Genomic DNA, 26311 nt, shown 5'->3' with positions numbered 1-26311 from the left:
TACCAATCCAGACTGAGGAATTATTCAGTTGCGGTGTGCAGCCTGATATTACTGGAGTGATATCTCTGCTTTCTCTTTCCTATGAAATCTATTAAGCCTGTCACTTCCTTATCGCTTTGAGTTTTACATTCAGCAGTGCAGAAGAGGACACATTTACGCTGTACTAGAAGAAACAGAACTCTAGGGAATCAGCAAGCAATACAGTGCAGGTGACCTGATCTTTCTATGATCACACTATAAACTCCTGGAAATGGCTTATTACTACAGGCACAGAGTAAAGAACAATGGCATGTCTCTATTCCAATATTACATTGATTTCGAATAGGTTTACAGTTGTAAGATTTTGTGTTCTGTGTGAATACAATAATATAAAGAAAATACAATGTTAAAGGGGTATTCCCATTTCCAAGATCCTATCTTAACATGCAGTAGGAATAATAATAATAATAATAATAATAATAGCAATTACCTCCAGTTAGAGTTAGAAATGTAATATAGTTCTCCTGATATAACTATGTCTCTTACTTCATGTGCAGGGCATTGCAGCTTAGGTATCCATGGTTACGTCCACTCTTATAATGATAGTTAACTAGTTGCTTGTGGTCGTAACTATGAATACCTAAGCTGCAATGCCCTGCAGATGAGGTAAGATACATAACTATATCAGGAGAACTATACTACATTTCTAATTGGAAGTATTTTGTGTAATGCTGCCACCAGGGGGAGCCAGAGCTCTGCAGCAGACAACACTACACAGAGCAATGAGAAACAGGAAGGAAATGCACAGCGTTCTCATGCACTGCCTAATCAGCACAGCTGAGAGGCAGAACTGCAGGGTATGTGAGGAATAGTCAGACAGGCTGGGTCAAACACCGTACAGGCAGAAGCAGGACCGGAGGAGCAAGCAGAAGCGAAGTCAAAGTCAGGCTAAGGTCAGTACCGGAGGAAGCAACCGAGTGGGGAATAGGAGGGGGGACACAGGACAGGAGGGACGACCAGGGGACCGAACACAGACAAGGGCACGGGGGCACAGAAACAGACAGATCAGGATATCACTCACAGGACCAGCAATCACAGACAAAGCAGAGCTAAGCTTATAGCCGGCACTGGTTCACTGGAAGTGTCAGCTTTTAAGGCATCCAGGGGCCGGAAGTGAGGCCCGAGAGAAGGCTCCGCCCCCTAGCCATGTGGATAGGGAGGCGAATCATGACATTTTGTAATATTATTATTATTATGCTTACTACATATTAGGATAGGATCTTGAGAATGGGAGTACTCCTTTAAACTTTACAAATACACAAAAAAAGGAGGAATTAATAAAAATATATATTATACATCTGAACAATGCATCTCTGTCCTGTTTAGTAAAACATTAGTCAGTTCAGTTGCATTAACACTTTTTGTGACCATATAATGTAAATTTAAGGTAAAGGGTCATGGCATGGATATGGCGCTGACTTAGGAACTGACCCCACAATATGTCTATTAGATGCTGGCTGTGTTACACAGCCATCATCTGAACGTAACAGCAAAGAACTTCAAAAGTGATTGCAGGTTAAAGTAGGGAACTAAAAAAAAATATAAAAAATATTGATTAAATAAAAATATATAAATTAAAAAAAATGAAATGACCCTTTTTTTCCCTATTTTAAGATACAAAATAGATAATAATAATAATAATAATAATAATAATAATAATAATAATCATAATCATAACAAACATATCTGGTTTTACCATATATTGCAATACTACCGGATTTGAACATATTAATACCTTATTTTTCTTGATAATTTCCCCTGTAACTTGGGCTGGTATACTAGCCTCCAGTTAAAGGGGAATTTCAGTTTTCTAGCCCCATAGCAAAGTTGACGGGGTCTCCCAGTATTACGTAGCTTGTGCTCTTCTTACATCCAGTTATGACATGATCACTAAGTCTGGAGGTGGAAAAACCATCAGTGCTTCCTAATCTCTATAAACAAGGCTTTGTCAGCATTGTGTACACAGAAATCAGGAAGACAAATATGAAAAAAATCATATTTAGCTTCTCTATGGGAACTCTGACTGATGGCCAGCTCCTGCCCCCATAGCTGCACATTCTCCTGCAAGCTGTTTCTTTGAATTGACATTTAAGAATGTCAGTGAAGAGTAAAGTGTGAACTGCCCTGACGTTTATAGTCTATGGTCTGTTCAGAAGTAGTTAGCATTATTCAATTAATTGTTATTATTATTCAGGGGATTGCAGGTATTAAAGTGCTAGATGACACTCTGCTCTGCTGCATCTACAAGTACTAGTGATTAATTAAATCAGTATACTGTGCATAGACTAAATGTAGTCTTCTATTCAAAACATTAATGGGTCTGTATTTCTAAAGCAACAAGTGACCTAAAGCATAGTGAATATATATAATATATATAATGAAGTATAAGCTTATCACAGCACTCTTTTTTTATTTATATATATATAATATATATAAATATAAATATATATATAAAAATATGTATATGTATAGATATAGATAAATATAAATATATATACAGACCAAAAGTTTGGACACACCTCATTCGAAGAGTTTTCTTTATTTTCATGACTCTAAAAATTGTAGATTCACATTGAAGGCATCAAAGCTATGAATTAAAACATGTGGAATGAAATACTTAAAAAAGTGTGAAACAACTGAAAATATGTCTTATATTCTAGGTTCTTCAAAGTAGCCACCTTTTGCTTTTATTACGACTTTGCACACTCTTGGCATTCTCTTGATGAGCCTGAAGAGGTAGTCACTGGAAATGTTTTTCAACAGTCTTGAAGGAGTTCCCAGAGATGCTTAGCACTTGTTGGCCCTTTTGTCTTCCTTCTGCGGTCCAGCTCACCCCACACCATCTCGATTGGGTTCAGGTCTGGTGACTGTGAAGGCCAGGTCATCTGGTGTAGCACCCCATCACTCTCCTTCTTAGTCAAATAGCTCTTACACAGCCTGGAGGTGTGTTTGGGGTCAATGTCCTGTTGAAAAATAAATTATGGTCCAACTAAATGCAAACCGGATGGAATAGCACACCGCTGCAAGATGCTGTGGTAGCCATGCTGGTTCTGTATGCCTTCAATTTTGAACAAATCCCCAACAGTGTCACCAGCAAACACCCACACACCATCACACCTCCTCCTCCATGCCTCACAGTGGGAACCAGGCATGTAGAGTCCATCCGTTCACCTTTTCTACAAAGACACGGTGGTTGGATGCAAAGATCTCAAATTTGGGCTCATCAGACCAAAGCACAGATTTCCACTGGTCTAATGTCCATTCCTTGTGTTCTTTAGCCCAAACAAGTATCTTCTGCTTGTTGCCTGTCCTTAGCAGGGGTTTCCTAGCAGCTATTTTACCATGAAGGCTGCACAAAGTCTCCTCTTAACAGTTGTTCTAGAGATGAGAAGGTGTGTCCAAACTTTTGGTCTGTACTGTATGTATTTATTTAAATAGAATAGTATTGGACTGGTCCTCTTTTATGGTCATCTTTATGAGGACAGACAGTAATGTGCGCTACTTGGAATTGAGCATTATCACAATGTAGATTATTTCTTATATAACTTATTTCAAAAAGTGATAGCATATTATTAGTGTTAAGAGAGTAGTTGACTATTCGTACTCGCTATACTGTTAGAAAGTACTGTCCACTACTCGCATATTCGTTACGAGTAGCGGGCGCAATGTAAGTCAATGGGACATAGCCGCAAAGTAGCGAGTAACCCGAAAGCCGTACTTTTCATGCGAGTAGCCAATAGTACGGCTTTCGGGTTACTCGCTACTTAGCGAGTAATTCCCATTGACTTACATTGCGCCCGCTACTCACAACGAATATGCGAGTTACGGACAGTACTCACTAACAGCATAGCGAGCACAAATAGTCAACTACTCGCTTAACACTAGATATAATACCATAATTTATGACTAGTGGGATCCTAAATGATTCAAAGAATGAAGGGGGTGTAGAGCTGCAAAATGCTGCCTCATGTGAGTGACAGATAGTACCACTGTGCAGGAAAAAAAATCGAAGTGGATACACCACTATACCTTGCGTTGAATCGCCTTTATTTGCAAGATCAGTGGGAATGCCAAAGGTCAGATATAGAGATATTTTATCCCTTTATGAAATAGAAATCTCCTATAGCCTATGTGCTCTACAGTGAGGAAAAAAGTATTTAGTCAGCCTGGCCACTAATTGTGCACGTTCTCCAACTTATAAAGATGAGAGGCCTGTAATTGACATCATAGGTGACCACAACTATAAGAGACAAAATGATAAAACAAATCCAGAAAATCACCGCGTCTGATTTGGCAAGATTTTTTTTTAACATTTTGGTGGAAAATAAGTATTTGGTTAATAACAAAATTTCAACTCAATATTTTGTTATATATCCTTTGTTGGCAATGACTGAGGTCAAACATTTCCTGTAAGACTTCACAAGGTTGGCACACACTGTTGGTGGTATGTTGGCCCATTCCTCCATGCAGATCTCCTCTAGAGCAGTGATGTTTTGGGCCTGTCGCTGGGCAACACAGACTTTCAACTCCCTCCAAAGGTTTTCTCTTGGGGTGAGATCTGGAGACTGGCTAGGCCACTCCAGGACCTTCATATGCTTTTTACGAAGCCACTCTTTCATTGCCCTGGCAGTGTGCTTGGAGTCATTCTCATGCTGAAAGACCCAGCCACGTTTTATCTTCAATGCCCTTGCTCATGGCAGGAGGTTTCCATTCAAAATCTCACCATACATGGCCCCATTCATTCTTTCATTTACATGGATCAGTCGTCCTGGCCCCTTTGCAGAGAAATAGCCCCAAAGCATGAGGCTGCCTCTTACATGCTTCACAGTAGATATGGTGTTCTTTGGATGCAACTCAGCATTCTGTTTCCTCCAAACACGACAAGTTGTGTTTCTACCAAACAGTTCTACTTTGGTTCCATCAGACCATATGACATTCTCCCAGTATTCTTTTTGATAATCCAAATGCTCTCTAGCTAGCTTCAGAGGGGCTCAGACATGTACTGGCTTAAACAGGAAAACACATCTGGCACTGCAGGATCTGAGGCCATGGTGGCGTAGTGTTTTACTGATGGTAGCCTTTGTTATGGTGTCCCCAGCTCTATGCAGGTAATTTTCTAGGTCCCCCTGTGTGGTTCTGGGATTTTTACTCACCATTCTTGTGATTATTTTGACCCAACGGGGTGAGATCTTGCATGGAGCCCCAGATCAAGGGAGATTATCAGTAGTCTTGTACATTTTCTGTTTCCTTATTATTGCTCCCATATTTGATTTCATCACACCAAACTGCTTGCCTATTGCAGATTCAGTCTTCCCAGCCTGTTGCAGAGCTACAATTTTGTTTCTGGTGTCCTTCGATAGCTATTTGGTCTTCGCCATAGTGGAGTTTGGAGTGTGACTGTTTGAGGTTGTGCATAGTTGTCTTTTATACTGATAACAAGTTCAAACAGGTGCCATTACTATAGGTCATGAGTGGAGGACAGTGGAGCTTCTTAAAGAAGAAGTTACAGGTCTGTGAGAGCCAGAATTCTTGCATGTTTTTAGATGACTAAATACTTATTTTCCACCATAATTTGCCAAGTTATCAAGATGATTCAATCTAAGACATGATAACCTTTGCTACAGCTGTACTTTGTGATGTAATTTACATTCCTATTGACATACATCCACTTGTATTCTTACCAGTTTAAAAAATAACTGGAACCATTTGTGAGGAGTCAGCATTTTTGCCTTTTGTATGAAGGTGAACTGTTCTTAATTACGCCAGACATATGAAAACTATTGTTTGTTAGATCAAGAGAAGATAACCATTGTCTCTTCCCAGACTGTTTGGTGCCTTATTTTCTGTAAATGTGTATTGGCTCAGTCCCTCTGATTGCATAGTTCAAAGGAAAATTATGTAGTTGAATTGAACTTGTGACCAATGAGAGAACAGCCATCTCCACCAATCCTATAAGACACCCTGGCCTGAATTGAGAACTGATAGCTATACAAGAGTCTTGGTTCTGTCACCAGTGTATTTTCTACATCCCCTCAGCTGAGGAACTTTGGCTCCAGCTGGATGATCACAGAAAAGCACCAAGAGAAAGAATTCTACATGATGTCAGCCGAGGAACTTAGGGTCCAACTGAAAAAAACCACAAAACTGCCTCCTAAGCTTGCTGCTATCTCTTCTCAGTGGATACCACCAAAAGAGGGGTGCTGCTGTCGCGGGCGGAGGAGGGGACGCTGCGCTCTCCCACTGCTCGGGTCCGGCTGCCGCTGCTGCTGCGGCCTGCTGCTGCTCGGTGGCTCGAGCGATGGGCCGGATCCCGGGGACTCGAGCGGTGCTCCTTGCCCGTGAGTGAAAGGGGTTTGGTTTTTGGGATAGTTTATTGTCCGTGACGCCACCCATGGTTGTGGTGATTGTAGGAACACCACCGCTGCTCTGTATGGGAATCCCGGGAGCGGTGACAGGGAGCAGCAAAGTTGTTAGTTCTCCCCTCCGTGGGTAGGGGGTGGTTGTCCCGGGGCCCAGTGATGAGTTGGGGAATGAGGGATGGCGGGGCCGGTGCAGGGCTTGGTGGGGTGCAGGGACGCGGGGGCAGTGCTGTGCCTCACGGCACTGTGGTACTCACTCAGCCTGAGATGGTGACACAGTTCTCGGTAAAACACACGGCTGGAAAGACAGTTCCCATGGACGGCTGCTGTTGCTTTTCCCCGGTAGTTGACGGTGACGGTCCCTTTTCCTGCAACTAAGTCTATGTTGGTAGCGATGGGTTCCCACCGGTAACCCGCTCCCCGGCTTGGATATGTGCCGGAGGAGCCCCTCTTTGCCAGCAGGCGCTGGCCCTTAGAAACTGGTGCCTTGGCGGTGGCGGTGTCTCTCTCTAACGGTCGGACTGTTGCCTTCAATCGGGACTTGGTTGTTGGGAGACCCAGAGGTCCCCTTCACTGACGGATTTGGCAAATTTACGGCAACTCCTAGCCTTGCTGGGATCCGAAAGGCCCCTGCCAATGGTGCTGGCTTCTCTTCGTATACCGCTCCGGTACCGCCAGGCCACCACCCGTCCACGGTCCTTTCGGCAACCTCCAAGTAGCCTCTCCTGCAGACAGTCACCGCCGACAGCTGACCTTGCTGTTCTCAGTCTGGGGCACACACCCGGACCAACTTCAGGCTTTCTCAACTGTCACTTTTACTGTCACTACTCTCACTGTCCTTCTTCTCCTTCCTCTCTTGCTCCTCTACCACTTCACTGTTTACTCCTTCATTTCCATTCTCTGCCTGGTTTTCCCACCTCCAGGGCTGTGAACTCCTCGGTGGGCAGAGCCAACCGCCTGCAACCTATAATTAGCCTCAAATATCGAAAAACAACGTGTCCCTGGGAATAAAAGATCCTATAGACAACAATATCAGGTCCACAAAGCAGATGTTAATTTAATCATGCTAAGTTTATTAAATATTACAAAAACACACATAAGAAAGTGTAAAAGTACATTATTTTTGATAGAGGCTACACAAATAAGGAATAGAGGAAAAGTCGCACTACTAAGGGTGACTGTCTGAGACCAGTGCAATCCGCAACCACATATATTACGGCTGATATAAATAAATATATGCCTATACCCAGCTTATATATCTCATATGGGCTATGATTTACATTTGAGAATCAAATCTCAAATGTAAATCATAGCCCATATGAGATATATAAGCTGGGTATAGGCAGACTGCGGATTGCACTGGTCTCAGACAGTCACCCTTAGTAGTGCGACTTTTCCTCTATTCCTTATTTGTGTAGCCTCTATCAAAAATAATGTACTTTTACACTTTCTTATGTGTGTTTTTGTAATATTTAATAAACTTAGCATGATTAAATTAACATCTGCTTTGTGGACCTGATATTGTTGTCTATAGAGCCAACCGCCTCGCCCACCCCCTGGTGTGGACATCAGCCCCTGGAGAAAGGCAACAAGGATTTTTGTGCAGCTTTGGTGTACCTATCCGGGGTGTAGGGTGTGGTGGTATTATGACCTGTGACCCCTGGCTTGCCCAGGGCGTCACATTCCCCCTTAGCAAAATGCAGACCGTCCGCGGGCTGCCCGTCCAACACCGGCTTTATTTTTCTGGAAACGATAAAGACATAACAAGTAAAATAACTTCATCCCACAGTGGGAGGCACTTTTTCTTAAACGTTACGTAACATTAAAACGGTTGCTGCTGCCGCTTTCTCCCACCCAAGTAACCTGGCCCTGATGCTGCCTCTAAGAAACAGGCAGCACTCCTTGACCCCAGTCCTGAACCAGTTACCCGAGCGGGATCTGTCCTTCCCCTCCAGAGGGTAGCCACTGGTTCCTGTGGTAGCAGGGCCCCAGCCTGCTATACTGCGGGCCCTCTCTCCAACCTGCCTCTCCGGAGGTGGTAACGGTGCTGCAACGGAAACATTTTTATTTACAAGCCACTTAACGTTTGTGGTTGCCCTGCAAGTTCACGGGCTTGTCCATAGAGAGTTCCCTATGCAACTTTTCAAGCGGTCCCCACGGGGACAACAATGCCTGCAATGGCCGGTTCCAATCACGGTGAATCAGGTGAACTTCGATTGATCACACATTTTCATCTTTTGCAAAACTTTAAAACTTTCAAACGCACACAGACTTCTGGTCCCAACGGGGACGGTGGAACAGTGTCCCGCTGCCATCAGTCGGAGTACTCAGCATCACCTGAGGGAGGGGGCTCGGCGCTCTCACGGGACTCCTGGCTGCCCCTTAACTTGGCATCCAGCGCGAACCACCCCCTCTCCCCACAGTGCCGGGTGTACTGGACTATGTCACCCGGCATCAGGTTACGACCGGGGTGCTCCTCTGGCAGGTGAGCATTCGCATCCCGCCGGGCTATAAACACTTCGGCCTCCAGGCCCGGTTCATAAATAAATCCATAGCCCCGGCGGACATCAAACCGCCTCACCTGCCCTTCATACAGCGGGCCCCGGACCCGGAAGGTAGCTTGTCTCAGGCTCTCCTTCTCCCGGATCGTACGGGCCACCATCTCTGCTTTCTTTCTTTCTCTCTCACTGATTTCCAGGCCCAGCGGTACCGGCTCCCTTTACCAGTACGTAGCTGCTGCGAGCACCAGCGCACGGGTTGGGCCCCGCGGGACATTTTGGACGCTGCCCACTGTTAGGGATCTGGGCGGCAGGTCCCGCGGTGTCTTGGCCTTGGACGCCGCCTTGCAGCGGCAACCCGGCGCAACCTCAGCCGAGGTGTGAAGGATGGGCACAGGGGCTTTCCACGGCAGCACCTCCGGTTTGCTACGGGCTCCGGCTACAGGTCGGCCTGCCGGGGCGGGCATGCTGGGTATCGCTACCGGTTGCGGTGGCAGCGGGCCTAGTGGCAGGGTCATGGCTTCCGAGACGGGTGGCGAGGGAGGTAACAGGGCGAGAGGGTTTAGACCGGGTCCTGCAGCCGCGATGACCGGCCCTTTAAGGGCATCGGGGCGTGGGTCACTCACCCTCCCTTCCTCAGCTTCCTCCTCGCGTCTCCACATGGTTGCTATCACGTCTGCCATGTCGGTCTCCCACTCCTCCATGAGGAGCTGCATTTTGACCTGCAGCCTCTGGTAGAGCTGCGCGGTCTGGATCTCCACCTACGCCGCGGTTCCCGGCGCGGGGGCTACGGTGCTTCGGGACGGCATCCACATGCTGCTGGCGGCTTCTTCCAGGAACAAGATGGCTGCAGAGTCCTGGCGTCCCTGCTTTTATAGCCTCGGCTACATGCGACCAGTCGCCATTTCATCCCCCTTAGCCTCTTTTCGGCCCCTCCTCTATCGGGGCGGGGTTTTGGCCTTCGCGCCTCTGCTACTCGAGAAGACGCTCGAGCGGGAACTCTTCGTGCCAAAGATGGTGACTTCTGAAATTTTCCGGCCGGACACCTCCGGCGGTCACAAGGCGCACCTCTACCCAACGGCAGAGCGGTAAGATCCTGTTTGTGACGCCAAGTTGTCGCGGGCGGAGGAGGGGACGCTGCGCTCTCCCACTGCTCGGGTCCGGCTGCCGCTGCTGCTGCGGCCTGCTGCTGCTCGGTGGCTCGAGCGATGGGCCGGATCCCGGGGACTCGAGCGGCGCTCCTCGCCCGTGAGTGAAAGGGGTTTGGTTTTTGGGATAGTTTATTGTCCGTGACACCACCCACGGTTGTGGTGATTGTAGGAACACCACCGCTGCTCTGTATGGGAATCCCGGGAGCGGTGACAGGTAGCAGCAAAGTTGTTAGTTCTCCCCTCCATGGGTAGGGGGTGGTTGTCCCGGGTGCCCAGTGATGAGTTGGGGAATGAGGGATGGCGGGGCCGGTGCAGGGCTTGGTGGGGTGCAGGGACGCGGGGGCAGCACTGTGCCTCACGGCACTGTGGTACTCACTCAGCCTGAGACGGTGACACAGTTCTCGGTAAAACACACGGCTGGAAAGACAGTTCCCACGGATGGCTGCTGTTGCTTTTCCCCGGTAGTTGACGGTGACGGTCCCTTTTCCTGCACCTAAGTCTATGTTGGTAGCGATGGGTTCCCACCGGTTACCCGCTCCCCAGCTTGGATATGTGCCGGAGTAGCCCCTCTTTGCCCGCAGGCGCTGGCCCTTAGAAACTGGTGCCTTGGCGGTGGCGGTGTCTCTCTCTAACGGTCGGACTGTTGCCTTCAATCGGGACTTGGTTGTTGGGAGACCCAGGGGTCCCCTTCACTGATGGATTTGGCAAATTTACGGCGACTCCTAGCCTTGCCGGGATCCGAAAGGCCCCTGCCAATGGTGCTGGCTTCTCTTCGTATACCGCTTCGGTACCGCCAGGCCACCACCGTCCACGGTCCTTTCGGCAACCTCCAAGTAGCCTCTCCTGCAGACAGTCACCGCCGTCTGCTGACCTTGCTGTTCTCAGTCCGGGGCACACACCTGGACCAACTTCAGGCTTTCTCAACTGTCACTTTTACTGTCACTACTCTCACTGTCCTTCTTCTCCTTCCTCTCTTGTTCCTCTACCACTTCACTGTTTACTCCTTCACTTCCACTCTCTATCTGCCTGGTTTTCCCGCCTCCAGGGCTGTGAACTCCTTGGTGGGCAGAGCCAACCGCCTGGCCCACCCCCTGGTGTGGACATCAGCCCCTGGAGGAAGGCAACAAGGATTTTTGTGTAGCTTTGGTGTACCTATTCGGGGTGTAGGGTGTGGTGGTGTTATGACCTGTGACCCCTGGCTTGCCCAGGGCATCACACTGCTAGGCTGTGATAGTTGGCCCTGGAAGCCATGAAGGTGCAACGTCTCTAGTCCCTGATGGGCCAGCAGAAGGGTGAGACTCTTTGTTGTACCAACTTGTGTCTTGCTAGGAATGTACTACATGTTTTTGCCTGTTGGTGAACCAATAAAGTCTTACCAATGTGTGGTTCACTCAACACAGGGTGAGTGAACCACACATTGGTAAGACTTTATTGGTTCACCAACAGGCAAAAACATGTAGGGCTTTTATCAAGTCAGTATGTAATTTTAATGGATTGATAAAGGCCCTACTTTGGCCGAAATATCGCTATCTGGACTTTTTTGGGGTTTCTTTTGTATTCTGGGACTACTAAAATGTTTTGGATATTTGTAAGGAGTTAGGATCATTGGATTTTACAATAATCTTCAGTATTTATAAGGACAGCCAGGCCAGCGGACTAGAGTACCCACACTGACCCTTGTGTCTCCACACCATTGAGAAAGGAGAAAAATTTAACACACACTTTGGTTTCTATTTTGCATCAGTTTTCATTGGATTTACAATGGATGCCATAGTAGATCACCATCTGTGTCCTATAGACTTCAAAGTTAAAAAAACAAACAATGATCCAATTGCTATCCATTTTTGTGGCTGGACAAAACATTTGCAATCTACCTGTTTCAATCTATTTAAAAAAACAGATTTCAACTATATTGCAGTGAAATAGAAGACATTTTTTCCCAATTTAAATGTCATGATCGTCTGCTTGTATGTTGAGACTAGTGACAGCCTTTGGACTGAAGCCTCTCATGTGTACAGTATCTTTTCATCTAAATGGGTTTCATTTCTTTTGGCACGGAAATGGTTAAGTGCCAGTTTTGCTGAGTGATCAGCTGCACTTACTCAGTAGTCACGCCCTTCAGTCTTAAATAGTGTTGTATCCCAGCAATCCCTGCTGAAGATACAAACTCATTTGTGTCCTAGCTGCCTCTGAGGAACATTCTACTAGTTTGGTTTCTGTGCTCAGGCTATATCCATTTATTGTTATCTTTTCCCCTATTTGTCTTTATTTCCCTGTTGTGTTGTTAGTGCAGTGGTGAGGTCTAGTGAACCCCACCTGCCCCTCACTAGTCAGGGTTACTATAGGGCTTTTATAGGGTCCAAGGTTCCTGTTCGGCAACAGTTGCGGAGACTGTATAGGGAATGGTGAGGAGAGAAGGAACAGTTGGAGGTAAGGCTAAGAGGTACCCACCTACTCCTCTCACTAGTTCCAGGGCCTCCTGTTGTTTGTGTGTCCCCCGTTCCCCCCTTTTCTGGTGTTTTCTGTTGTGCTTCAGACTCACGTAGGTTTGAACGCATCCCGCTATGCTTGTTTCCCCTGGCAAGCTCGACATTAAATTAATGGATTCTGTATTGGATCATTTTATTTCTTTTCTTGTCAACCCAAATCCATTCTGAACAAGGAATAACTGCTAGATACATGAGCATAGGTTAGCTTCTTATACCTAACAAACAGCATAGAATGGCGCTTGTCAGCCCGTATAAGAAACCATGAACTGTGCATGGCTGGAGAAACCCACTGGAAACTGCTAGGATTTAGACCAATCAATTGATAAAAGTAGCAAAAAATCAGTAAAATCACTATGTAACCATATGATTTGAACAAATATTATTTTGACAATACTTTTCTCATGCTAATTTGGAAAACAAGGGATTAGTATGTGCCAAGATCTTTCTGTACAAAACCTTCTTGTTAACATAACTCACACTATCTATGGGCATCGCATATTTGTAGGACTGGAAAGTGAACACCTGTTTATGTACAGTCAGTCTGGTAGAGGCAGATGTAATACCAGATTGCCCATATGGTTCTGCGTATGATTCATCAGTGGCCTGGAAGGACGATAATTTCTTTATATTATCTCAATGCTGGGATTTTTTTCCAAGAGATTCCAAGTTGGCAGAAGGCTCAACATTTATTGGTTTCACAAGTACACCAGGGATAGAAGCTAAGTATCCAGCGTAACAACGTATGCTTTGTGTGTGACAGTGCATTAGTTATATAAAATATATTCAAGGTGTTAAGGGAACCAGAGTTGAGGTGGCTTGTATGATTTTTACTGATGTTCCCAGTCGTCCCTATGAAAAAAAACATCTTTATGATTTAGAAATGATTATTCAACAACACAGAAGCATATTTGGGATTAATCCACATGGTATTATCAAGGGGTAAACCTCTATGTATATTACAAAGTCTTGGATAATGACGAGCAGATAGAGATACAGCTATAGGTATTTTTTTTGCCTTTGAAAAACCATGTGGTTTTATATGTCTTTTCGATAGGGTTGGATAAGTTAACGCAACTGACTTAAAAACTACAGTGACATACAAAAGTTTCAGCAGCACCCTTGATCAATATTTTTGGTATTGTGAACAATTAAACAAGTTAAAGATGAAATGAGCTCTAAAAAGCATGAGGTTAAAGATTACACATTTCCTGTCACGCACGACTAGGGGATGTCCGGCGTGAGGCCAAAAACAGAACTAAATAAGGGAATAGAACAACAAACAAGGAGTACGCCGGGCACACTAACAATGCTGGGCCCTAGTGCTAGTGAGAGGAAAGATGGACACCTCCTCCAGTTACCTGCCGCAGTACCCTACACTCCTAGCCAGTCCCTATACAGGTTGCTCACCTGTCGCCGATCTGGAACATGAAGCCCTGAAAGACCCTACAATAGTCCTGGCTAGTGAGTGGGCGGGTAAGGGATGCTGACCTCACCGCTGCATTAAAACAACACACGGAAAGGAAGACAGATGGGGAAAATACCACAACAGATTGCTGCAGTCAGCAACCCCAACTGCAGCCATAACAGCAACTTCAGCTGAGGGTATCAAACAACAGCTCCTTCCAGCTCCAGCTGCTTGTAGCAGAGTGTATTAAAAAGGACTTAGTGTGGTCCAGACCAGAAACACCTGAGTTGGTACTGGGCCTGCTTGCTGGCAAGGAATACTGCAATTAACCTTACAATTTCCAAAAGAAAATAAAACCCATTTAAATAGAAGACCCAAAAAACTGTCAATAAATACTTAAAACAGAGAGAGAACCATGACATTTCCTTTGTATTTTAGACCCAAAAAAAATATATATTTTCATCTTTTTCATTTTCAAAATCACAAAGAGGAAAATGAGCCGATGCAAATGTCTGGACAACTTTGGAGATTTGTGCGCTGATATAACTTTGACCAAGGTTTCAGACCTTAATTATCTTGTTATGGTTATGGCTTGTTCACTATCATTGTTAGGAAAGGCCAGATGATGCAAATTTCACAGCCTTATATTAACGCAGTCTCCTCTAACCTTGCACCAAAAAACAGCATCCATGGGTTTTTCTAAGCAGCTACCTAGTACTATGAAAATGAAAATGGTGGAGGCCCACAACACAGGAGAAAGCTATAAAAATATAGAAAAGCATTTTCACTTTGCCCTTTCTTTAGTTTCTAATTTTTTTAAGAAATAACAGTTGACAAAAATAGTGGAGATCAAGATAGGGTCTAGAAGACCAAGCAAAATCTCTGTGAGAGCTGCTCCTAGGATTGCTAGAGAGGCAAATTAGAACCCCTGCATGACTGCAAAAGACCTTTAGGAAGACTTAGCAGACTCTGGAGTTGTGGTACATGGTTCTACTGTTCAGCGACACCTGCACAAATATTGACTTCATGGAAGAGCCATCAGAAGAAAACCTCTCCTGGGCCCTCATCATAAAAATCAGAGTCAAAATTGTATAAAAGAACATCCAATCAAGCCTGATACGTTTTGAAAACAAGTCCTGTGGGCTGATGAGGTTAAAATAGATTTCTTTAGCCACAATAATCAAATGTATTTAAGGAACATGCCATCTTCAGTGCATAAAGAACAGATACTGGAAGCCTGTTCTAGTATTTCTTCTGTGGTGTTGCTATCAGTGTGTCAAGAGTGGGAGAAGAGGGTTGCATTGACAATCCAACACAATGGGCAGCACTTTGAACCCATTTTATAAGTGGTCATAAAATTGTAACTAACTAATGAACAAATAAAGTTATGGTAAAACCAAGCACACCATTGTTTTTCTTGTGAAAGTCTCAATAAGTTTGATGTGTTACATGACCCTCTTCCCATTGGAAAAAATAAAGTTGGATCCAAAATGGCCAACTTCAAAATGGCCGTCATGGTCATCAACACCCATCTTGAAAAGTTTTCCCCCCTCCCATATACTAATAAGCCACAAACAGAAAGTTGATATCACCAACCATTCCCATTTTATTTCGGTGTATCCATATACAGTAAATGGCCCACCCTGTATATTGTTATATACTTGCACTAGAGCTTTAAAGGGTTACTCTCATCTTTATGATCCTATCCCAGTATTTAGTAAGTGCAATAATATTAATATTAGCAAATACCTCCAATTAGAAATGTAGTATTGTTCTGCTGATTAGATATTTCACTTAATTCATGTGCAGAGCATTACAAGAGCTTCGATATCAAGAATTCTAGTAGGATACTTGTAAGTGCCCAATTCCCTTTTGATAGCACAAAAAAGACATTTCATTATACCAACAGACGGTCCTGGTCTGATGGACGACTTTAGTATTGAATTAGAGCCTTCTCTTTCCTATAATTCCTTTCTTCAAGTCGATGATGTATCCTATGTCATCTACACAGTGTCTCCCAATTGTACTCCTGTGCAGGCAAACTTAGGCTATGTGCGCACTAGAAATGTGAAGTTTCTCAAGAAAATTTCTTGAGAAACTTCTGCCAGTGAAAGATTTCCGGACCTGCGGAAAAAATCCGCACCAAATCCGCATGCGGTTTTGCCGCGGATTTGCCGCGGATTTACCGCGGATTTACCGTGGATTTACCGCAGGTTTGTCCCTGCAATAAATAATAAAGATAATCGATAGATAGATAATGGATAGAGGGAAAGATGGATAGATGAATAGATAGATAGATAGAGGGATAGATAGATAGATGAATAGATGAATAGATAGATAGATAGAGGGATAGATGGATAGCTAGATAGATAGATAGAGGGATAGATAGATAGAGGGATAGATAGATAGATAGATGAGAAAAACCTATATAATGTTCCACCTCCCTGCATTTTCTAAGCTGGCACCCTTTAGTGACTTTCATGTGGCACTAAAGGGTGCTTAGCCTTGTATTTAGCCATAAAATAAATAAATAATTAAAGAAAAATGACGTGAGGTCCCCCCATTTTTTGTAGCCAGCTAGGGTAAAGCAGACGGCTGCAGCCTGCAGACCACCGCTGGCAGCTTCACCTTGGCTGATAATCCAAAACAGTGGGCACCCCACGCTGTTATTTTAAATTATATAAATAATTTAAAACAAAAAACGTGCGGTCCCCCCCATATTGGATCACCAGCCAAGGTAAAGCGGACAGCTGGGGTCTGGTATTCTCAGACTAGGGAGGTCCACTGTTATTGGACACTCCCCAGCCTAAAAATAGCAGGCCGCAGCCGCCCCAGAAGTGGCGCATCCATTAGACGTGCCAATCCTGGCGCTTTGCCCCAGCTCATCCCGCGCCCTGGTGCGTTGGCAAACGGGGTAATATATGGGGTTGATGCCAGATGTGTAATGTCACCTGGCATCAAGCCCTGGGGTTGGTGAGGTAAGGCGTCTATCAGATACCCGACATCACCAACCCAGTCAGTAATAATTAAAAAATAGACAACAAAAAAAGTTTTATTTGAAAAAACACTCCCCACATAGCCTCTTTAACCAATTTATTGAAAAGAACAATCAATCCACGTCCGGCGTAATCCAATAAGGAAGGGGGGTCCCACGGCGATCCATACCATAGTCGCTGTCCCAGTCAATGAAGAACAGAATGTTCCCCATTGGCTGGGAGAGCTGTGCAGTGACCTGAGCTAACATCAATAGGTCAGCTCAGGTCACTGCAGGGGATGACGAGCGCTGCCATCAGAAGCATAGATGAGATCATTACCTTCTGTGATCATCTCCTGTACTGCTGACGTCAGCGCTGTCACTGACTTCTATGCCCGCCGCGTTGTCAGAAGTATCGCGAGAGCCCGTGACGTCACCGCTAGTGACAGTCTCGGGCCGCTCGCGAGACGGGCATAGACAGCAGTGACAGCGCTGACGTCAGGAGGCAGGAGATCGTCACAGCAGGTAATGATCTCACCTCCTGACAGCAGCGATCGTCATCCCCTGCACTGCCGCGTGACAAGCTGCTGACACTGCGGGCAGACACTGACACCCTGCAGTGCAGGCAGCCGCGAGGCTGGAGCGGGACACAGACTGCACAGACACCTGGAGGTCGCACGGAAGTGCTTCTGTGCGGCGTCCAGGGAGTGTGACGTCTGTGTTTACTCTGCTCCGCTTCCTCTTCCTGGCATAATGACATCGCTTCCTGCAAAACCGCAGGCAGCGATGAGCATTCCCGCAGGTAATTCGCGGCTATTCCGGTGGTATACCGCACATCATTGCTACCTGCGGAATACCCCCGGAATACCTCAGGTACCTGCGGAAATTAATGGACATGCACATTTTCTCAAGAAAGTTTCTCGAGAAAATTTTCTCAAGAAATTTTCTTGAGAAAAATCCGCACAGTGCGCACAGCTTTTTTTTTTCTCATTGAATTTCATGGGAAATGTCTGCACAAAGATTGCAGACATTTCTCAAGAAATTTCCGGGGCAAATCCGCGGGTAAATCCGCAGGTAAAAAGTTCTAGTGCGCACATAGCCTTACTCTTCCATAGTTTACTGCTAGGTCATCGGAGCTCATTGGACTTTTCTAGCAGATACGCATTATAGTTACAGATCAGCGAACCTTCATTCTCGAGGCTTGGGGTTCGGACTTGGAAAATGATGTGAAACTCCTTGTGGTGAGTATTGTGGTGTGGTCGTGACTGAGTGATAAGCAGCATTGTCTGCGCTGTGGGAATTGTGTGATCAGATCAAATTTGACTTACATTCTGCGTTCTAAGATGTTTTGTTCGCGGGAAAAATGAAAAAAAACAAAACAAAAAACTGCCCAACCACCTCCGGAAGTGTTCTGCTGTGGACTGAAAGCAAAACCCTTCTGAAGGGGGGTGGATGGTGATTTTTTGTTTTACAAAATGGTTTTGAACAAAACATCTTAGAATGCAGAATGTAAGTCAAAAATGAGCCGATCACACACTTCTCGCATTGTCCGCATTTGTCCTATGCAAAGGGGATTGGAGTCACACATACAGCTTACTAGATTGCTGGAAAAGTGGCCTTAAAGGTGGTGGCCGTACTTTATTTTGGGAAAACCTGGTGACAGGTTCCCTTTAACATTAATTCATGTTTTACTAAATTGGGCTTTACACACAGCGACATCGCTAGCGATGTCGCTGGTGAAAGCACCCGCCCCCGTTGGTTGTGCGTCACGGGTAAATCCCTGCCCGTGTCACACAACATCGCTAGGGCATGTCACACATACTTACCTGCCTAGCGATGTCGCTGTGGCCGGTGGACTGCCTCCTTTCTAAGGGGGCGGTTTGTTCGGCATCACAGCGGCGTCACTAAGCAGCCGCCCAATAGAAGCGGAGGGGCGGAGATGAGCGGGCCAAACATCCCGCCCACCTCTTTCCTTCCTCATTGTGGGCGGCCGCAGGTACGGTGCTGTTCCTTGCTCCTGCGTTGTCATACATAGCGATGTGTGCTGCCGCAGGAACGACAAACAACCTGCGTCCTGCAACAGCAACGATAATTGGGAAAGGAACGACGTGTCAACGATCAATGATTAGGTAAGTAATTTTGATCGTTAACGGTCGTTCCTGCGTTTCACACACAACGACGTTGCTAACGAGGCCGGATGTGCGTCACGAATTCCGTGACCCCAACGACATCTCATTAGCGATGTCGTTGCATGTAAAGCCCGCTTAAGGTAATACATAGATTTGTTGTTATGTACAAAGTATGCTACCTGTACAAGCCTAAAGTTAAGGACAAAATTCTACAATCTTAATGCGATAGTTATATTCCATGCCCGCTCAACAGTCAGAGCATTTTGTATTCAGTTTTTTCTCTTTTTATGCCAAAGACACAAAGAAAAAAGACAAATGAAAATGAGTTTTCATTAGCCAAATTGCCTTTAGAACTTCTAGATTAAACGCAGTAATACAAACACTAGCCATTTTATGTTCTGCTTGCCCATCACAGCCTTTGTTGTTTTCGACTGGAAAAAGCTTTATGATTTTGTTTCTCTGAAAATTCAGGATGAAAAGGAACAATAATAATAATAACAATAATAATAAAAATAATATGATTAATAATAATACTACTAAATGATTGGTGGATACTTATTTTGTGGTTACTCTACATGAGTGACTCACTCATGGTTGTATTCCTTTTTTTAGAAATTTGGGAACAAAGAAATATATTTACCCAACAAAAAAAAACATTCACAAGGAATTTTAGATTTTTTTCAATTTTTTTTAAATATATAAATCATCGACTGTACCTATAGGGTCGCTTAGCACAGATCCGAAAGCACTGATGATAACATCGGCTTTTAGCTGAACAATCTGATCTTCGTCTTCAATCCAATTTCCATCCTCATCTTGTTCGGTTCGAACAAATTCCATTCCACCAATGTGGCCACCTTTGAGAATTACTTTACGGGGTGATAAGAATGGAAGAAATTCACACTTTTCTTCTTTGGCTAACTCCACCTGAAAGACAATAAAATTACATTATAACTGTCTAGCCACTTATCAACTAGTTTTATCAAACTCCAGTGAACATAAAATTAGCAAAACAGTGCCAATGTTGTACTTTAAAAGTGCCCCTTCATCATAGTATGGTGCTCCAATGATGAAAGGGGCTGCACATGGCCGAGAGACCACAATCGATGAGCTGAATGATGTTGTGTCTCTTTTCGTGGGAAATCTTCTTCATGGCTGCTCCTTGATTCAAACCAAATTTTTGTCAAAATTTAAATACTGGAAAGCTTATTATTGTTTGAAAAAGACATAAGAATTAGATTAGAGAGAGAACCCAGCTGACTATAAGGCCGGTTTAAGACGTCCGTGTTTCAGGTGCGTGTGACATTCGTTTTTAACACGAATGCAACATGTACCCATGTCAGTCTATGCTGTTATTCACATGGCCGTGTTTTCACATGGACCATGTGACCCCTCATGACCCCACACGCACACACATATCCGTTTTTTCTCCATCAGCACGGGTGTCACACGGATCGCACACTGATATGATCTGTCTGACATCAGTGTGACACATACTGGAGAAAACATGGGTCTTTTAAATAAAAAGATTTCCTATATTCACCTGTATCCACCACTGTTTTCTCTGGCTCTGCCATCCTCAGCTCCTGACCGCCGCTCATTATACTCACTGAATATTCACTCCACTTAGGAGCTGGAAGCCGGAGCAGTGCTGGGGACTTCAGTGCCGGGAACTGAATCGCTGGGGACAGGTGAGTATTCAGCTATGTGTGTGTGTGTGTGTGTGTGTGTGTGCAGGGAGGACCTGGAGGCCGGAGCATCATTGGGACAGCATCGGGGAATCATTGAAGTTCCCACTGAACTCTGATGAACCTGTGAAGTCACCGTCCTGAAACTTGCTGTAGCACGGGTGTCATGGGGGTGTCATCAGGATGTTATCAAAGTTCATTGGGAACTCCAATGACCTCCAGGATGTCACTGCACACACACTGCTTGTTGCTGAATACTCACCTATCCCCGCGATGCTGTCCTCGGTGGCTCAGTCACCGGTGCTGTCCCCACGATGCTCCTGCTTCCAGCTCCTTACTGTGGTGAATATTCTATGAACATAATAAGCAGAGGTCAGGAGTGGGAGGCAGCAGAGCCGAAGAAAACAGCGCTGGATACAGGTGAATATAGAAAATATTTTTATTTAAAAGGTCCGTGTTTTCTCCGGTATGTGTGACACATACGCAAACAAAGATGTCACATGTGTGACACACGTGTGACACACGTGTGACACAAGTATGATACATTTATGACCATAACCATGCGTGTGACTTGTACCTGATTAAACACAGACGTCTGAAACCGGACAGATTACATTTTACAGGAGAGAGTTTCTGATTATAAGAGCTTATACTCTACAGAAGAGTGAGAAAGGACCTCGCTGATCATAAGAGCTTAGCTTTTCCAGGAGACAGTTCAAGAGGGTGACTTATGATTGTATACCTCCTTCTTGACATCAATGGTGTTTATGCAAATGCGTGATCTGTATTTTTATTGCTAAGCTATTGAAAAGTATGTCAAAAGACACAAGATGTCACTGTTTTCTGTCCACTTTTGTAGAGTGCAGAGTGAAGGTTTGGGTTTTTCTAACTGAAATAACAGCGATAATGTTGGCAGGGTTAACTGCAGAGCTGGCCCACAGGGGATGGATTAGGATTAGGGGATATATGGGAATATGTAGTTCCTGTTTAGAGCTGAGTGGAGTGCTGAGTGGAGTGTGGGAGGAACAACTGATAAGAGTAGACAAGTGTAGTGAGATGTAGGAGAGTACAAGGGAGCATGAACAGAAACAAACATTAGTGGCAACAGCTATTTATCACAGAAGCAAGTGAGTGCAATCTGTATGAAAGTAGTCTTTGACATGATTGACTCCAGTGTTGGTCGACTGCGAAAAGGGATCTTGTGGGCGGACTTTGCAAAAGAAAGGGTCTGCCTAGCCGGAAATGCTTGAAGAGGGTATCCAGAAGATAAGGAATAACAGAACCACCCAGGTCTGAAGGCGAAGGTGTTGACAGTAATTATGTCATCATACTCAAACACACAGCAACCCCCCTTTTCTGTAGCATTCCTGGGTGCTGAATATACAGCACTCACCCAGGACTACCGCCCTGAGCACGTTCACAAGAGAGAGGGTCTCACTGGTCATAAGTGCTTACACTCTTCAGTACAGAGAGAGGACATTGCTGATCCTAAGAGTTTACACTCCACAGGCTGAGCTACTCATTCCCCAATATAAGGTAGGACAATCCATAAGATCTCATAGCTGCAGGGCATCATGGGGAGGCGGTAATGCAAAATAATGTTAGCCCACTCTCTGATGCTTCATCAATGTGGTGAATGGTGAAAGGCTATTTTTTTTTAGCGAAACGCAAATTGATTATCAACATGTTCGAATTTGTGTGAAACTACAAATTTCAGGACATCCACCTATCTCTGGTCACTGAATCTGATGAAAGTGAGACTGCTAGAGAAGTACTATATACTGTCAAGATGCCACCTGGGGGAGCCAGAGCTCTGCAGCAGAAGACACTACACGGAGCAACAAGAACCAGGAAGTAGATACACAATGTGTGCCTCAAAGCACAGCTGGGGAGCAGAGCTGCGGAGCATGCAAAGAATGGTCAGGCGGGCCGGGTCAAGCACAGTACGGGCAGAAGGAGTACTGGAGGAAAGAGCAGAAGCGGAGTCGAGGTCTGGCCGAGGTCAGTATCAGAGGAAGCAACCAAGTGGGGAGTTAGGAGAGGGGACAGAGGAATGTGGGGACGACTAGGGGACGGAACACAGACAGGGCACGGGGGCACAGGCACAGATTGATCAGGATAACACTTAAGGCCCATTTACACACAACGATATTGCTAACGAGATATCGTCAGGGTCACGGTGTTGGTGACGCACATCCGGCCTCGTTAGCGATGTCGTTGTGTGTGATACCTTTTTGCGATCAGTTACGATCGCAAAAAGGTGTCAAATTGTTTGTCATGTACATGTCATTCATTTTTAAAAAATAGTTCCTCGTTTGGAACGCAGGTTGTTTGTCGTTCCAGTGGCAGTACACATCGCTATGTGTGACACCGCAGGAACGAGGAACAACATCGTACCTGCAGACACCAGCAATGAGGAAGGAAGGAGGTGGGCGGGATGTTCTGGCTGCTCATCTCCGCCCCTCTGCTTCTATTGGGTGGCCACTTAGTGACGCCGCTGTCACGCCGCACAAACCTCCACCTTAAAGGAGAGATTGTTTGGCGGTGACAGCGACGTCGGTGAACAGGTAACTACGTGTGATGCTGCCGTAGCGATATTGTTCGCAACGGCAACGATCACCCCGTGATCCGCCACCGACATGGGCGGGTGCTATTGCTTGGATGTCGCAGCGTGTAAAGCCCGGTTTACAGGACTAGCAATCACAGGCAAAGCAACGCTAACCTTATAGCCGTCGCTCGTTCACTGAAGATGTCAGTTTTTAAAGCATCCAAGCTCCAGAAGTGAGGCTCAGAAGAAGACTCTGCCCCCTAGCCATGTGGACGGGGAGGCTGAACCGTGACATGTACAACACAAAAAGTTTAAATCTGGTATAAGGTCTTGTGGATAGTTTGAAAATTGCAATATTTATAGAACAATACATTTAGCAGAAAAAGCTAATTTAAACACTAGGTTATTTGCGAAATTCATTCTACGGATACCTGACTGATATGCTGTAATGGGCTATTCCAGCATAAAACAGAATAGCTGGTTCTGACAATACCAAAGACTGTGAATGTAGCAGCAAACACGTGCTCAAGTGCCGTTCCTGCGGCTGGTTAGACGGGGACCGTGGTGCCAGATCTAACTTTGCCATTATCACTTTCTCAGGGAATAGATGAAGTGCTTTAGACTTGCAGCCTTTAATTTAAACTCTTTTCTAATCCCTAGCATGCTGTTTTTTACACCTATACATTTTAGTGTCTCTTTCAAATAATACTCTACAATAAAATATAAAAATCTAATAGCTAATAAAAGGCAAATGTTTATTTACCCAGAGATGTAACATAGTAATAGTCAGTCTTTTATTTCCATATTTTTGCGTTTATCTTTAAACAACAAAAAATTGTACCATTCGTGTCAAGTAGAAAAGCATTCGGTGAAACATTTTCGGTGCTAATTAATCCCAATTTATTTTTTGAGTCTGCTTCACTTTTGACTTAAATTTTTCCCATCTAATGTGATACTTGGCAACTTATACTTCTCTATTGTAAGATAATATTAGGAGAGTGTGCCAGTACTTTTTAAATTGGGTAAAAAACTGTTTATCTTGTCTTCCTAAGAGTTTGATCAAACATAACTAAGGGCAGAGGGATATGAACATTAAAGTTTGCCATTATTAGAGCTATTAAAGGGATTCTGTCACCCTTTTCAGCTTTTGAGTTATTAATATTGGCATACAGGTTGTATACAGCTGAAATTAGTCATACCTGTATGCCTCTTGGATGATGACTTATTCAGTAAAATTCATCTATTATAGCTTTGATCTTCCAGGCTATGGGGCTTGCCCAGATGATAAGACTGTCTCCGCTATTCATTATGCAAGATTTCTCCTCACTTTCTCTTCTTTAGTGTCCGTGTGATGGTCCATGGTCAGAAATCCCATGGCTGCGCATTTTGCCTACATTCTTTCCTCTGCACCATTCCACTTTTTCATGGTCATTGGCATTATATTTTTAAATACTGTATTAGAAACCACTGAAGGGTGGAACAGTGCATAGGCGAGACAGCAGGCAGGATATGCAGGTACGAGATTTCCTGACATCACAGGGACACTAAAGAAGAAAAGGGTAGGAGAAATTTTGTATAATGAAAAGAGTAGACAATCTTATCATATAGGTAGTACAGACCCCATAGCCTGGAAGAACAAAGCTATATAAGATTAATTTTACTGAACAAACCACCATCCACATGCCAATTTATTTATTTAATTTTAGACTATAAGTATGCAGACAGGGTGTGTGATTCCAACCAATCATAGATGTTGTAACACAGGTTGTGGACGAGGTGTGACTCCAACCAACCACAAATCCCGGGACTGCCGGTTGGTGGGGACACCATGAATATGTATGAGGGTTAATGAGTAGGGATGACCGATTATCTCAAATATTCGGCTACGCCCATATTCGACTAATAGGCCGCCGCTATTCAACTATTTGCGAATATTCGATGCGCAATGTAAGTATATGGGAAACACGAATAGTTGTCGAATAGCAAATATTCGGGCTTCCCATAGATTTACATTGCGCATCGAATATTCGCATAGCGGTGACCTATTCGTCGAATATTCGCGAAGCCGAATATTGCCGAATATTTGTGATTTTCAATCATCCCTATTATTGACTGGATCCGGAAATAGTGTTATTCTGCTTTAGCCATTTTGCTCCCTTTTTTTACATTGATTTTCTTGGCCAATCACAGCCATGCTAATACTTGACATGGCTGTGATGGGACCGGTAGTAGAAGGTTTCTGCAATTGTGTAAACATAAACAGTTACCAAAAAAAGCTGAACTTTGCTGATTTTTGAGAAAAGTATTTGTGAATCAATTAAAACAGGGTTCCCCAACTCCAGTCCTCAAGGGCCACTGACAGTGCATGTTTTCAGGATTTCTTTAGCATTGCATGGGTGTCGGAATCATCACCTGTGCAGGTCATTATATTATCACCTGTGCATTACTAAGGAGACCCTGAAAACATGCACTGGTGGTGGCCCTTGAGGACTAGAGTTGGGGAACCCTGATATATAGAATAAATATCACTTGACAGAATATCACAATATCATGTTTTTGTCAAAGCTTATAATCCCTCGCGGCATATGTTACAAAATAGACAAAAGGTAATAAAGTATACATCTGCATGAAAGAGTGATATCTAAATCATATGCGGTTTTTATTGGTAACTATTTAAATTAGGATGTCATTTTATATCTCTCTATATAAAAGGTTGTGCCTCAATATAATGTGGATCACCAGTGAATTCAGTAGAAGGCCAGGGTCAGATAAGTGTATAGTATCCGATGCGAGAGCGTGATCCACTATCTGATTCCCTCGCAATCAAGAATCAGATTGCAGGTGTGGAAAACAAGGAATGATTAATTTCTCCATCTTCTCCACTGCATATGGAACTGATGACATCTAAGTGCAGCCTGATGTTTCACACACACGCATTGGCTTTTATGGGTGCTTGTAATCCAAGACATGCTGCATCGGCATGAGAAAAAATTGCTGATCTGACCTCCCTTATTGACCAACATTGGTGAGA

The 26311-nt window shown here is 44.5% G+C and overlaps 1 protein-coding gene across 2 annotated transcripts in view; it reads right to left on the bottom strand.

Moving 5' to 3' along the window:
- The window catches only part of DPYD (dihydropyrimidine dehydrogenase), a 1712944-nt gene that overhangs the window by 823557 nt on the left and 863076 nt on the right, over positions 1–26311 (bottom strand). For both annotated transcript variants that reach the window (XM_075321045.1, XM_075321044.1), the window contains exon 11: positions 19761–19971. In XM_075321045.1, the coding sequence (XP_075177160.1) occupies positions 19761–19971 (211 nt within the window). The remainder of the gene's footprint in view (positions 1–19760; positions 19972–26311) is intronic.

Source organism: Anomaloglossus baeobatrachus, chromosome 8 (assembly GCF_048569485.1).
Source record: "Anomaloglossus baeobatrachus isolate aAnoBae1 chromosome 8, aAnoBae1.hap1, whole genome shotgun sequence".
Lineage (NCBI taxonomy): Eukaryota > Metazoa > Chordata > Amphibia > Anura > Aromobatidae > Anomaloglossus > Anomaloglossus baeobatrachus.
Note: the sequence above shows the minus strand (reverse complement) of the source record. Positions and strands in the feature narration are given on the sequence as shown.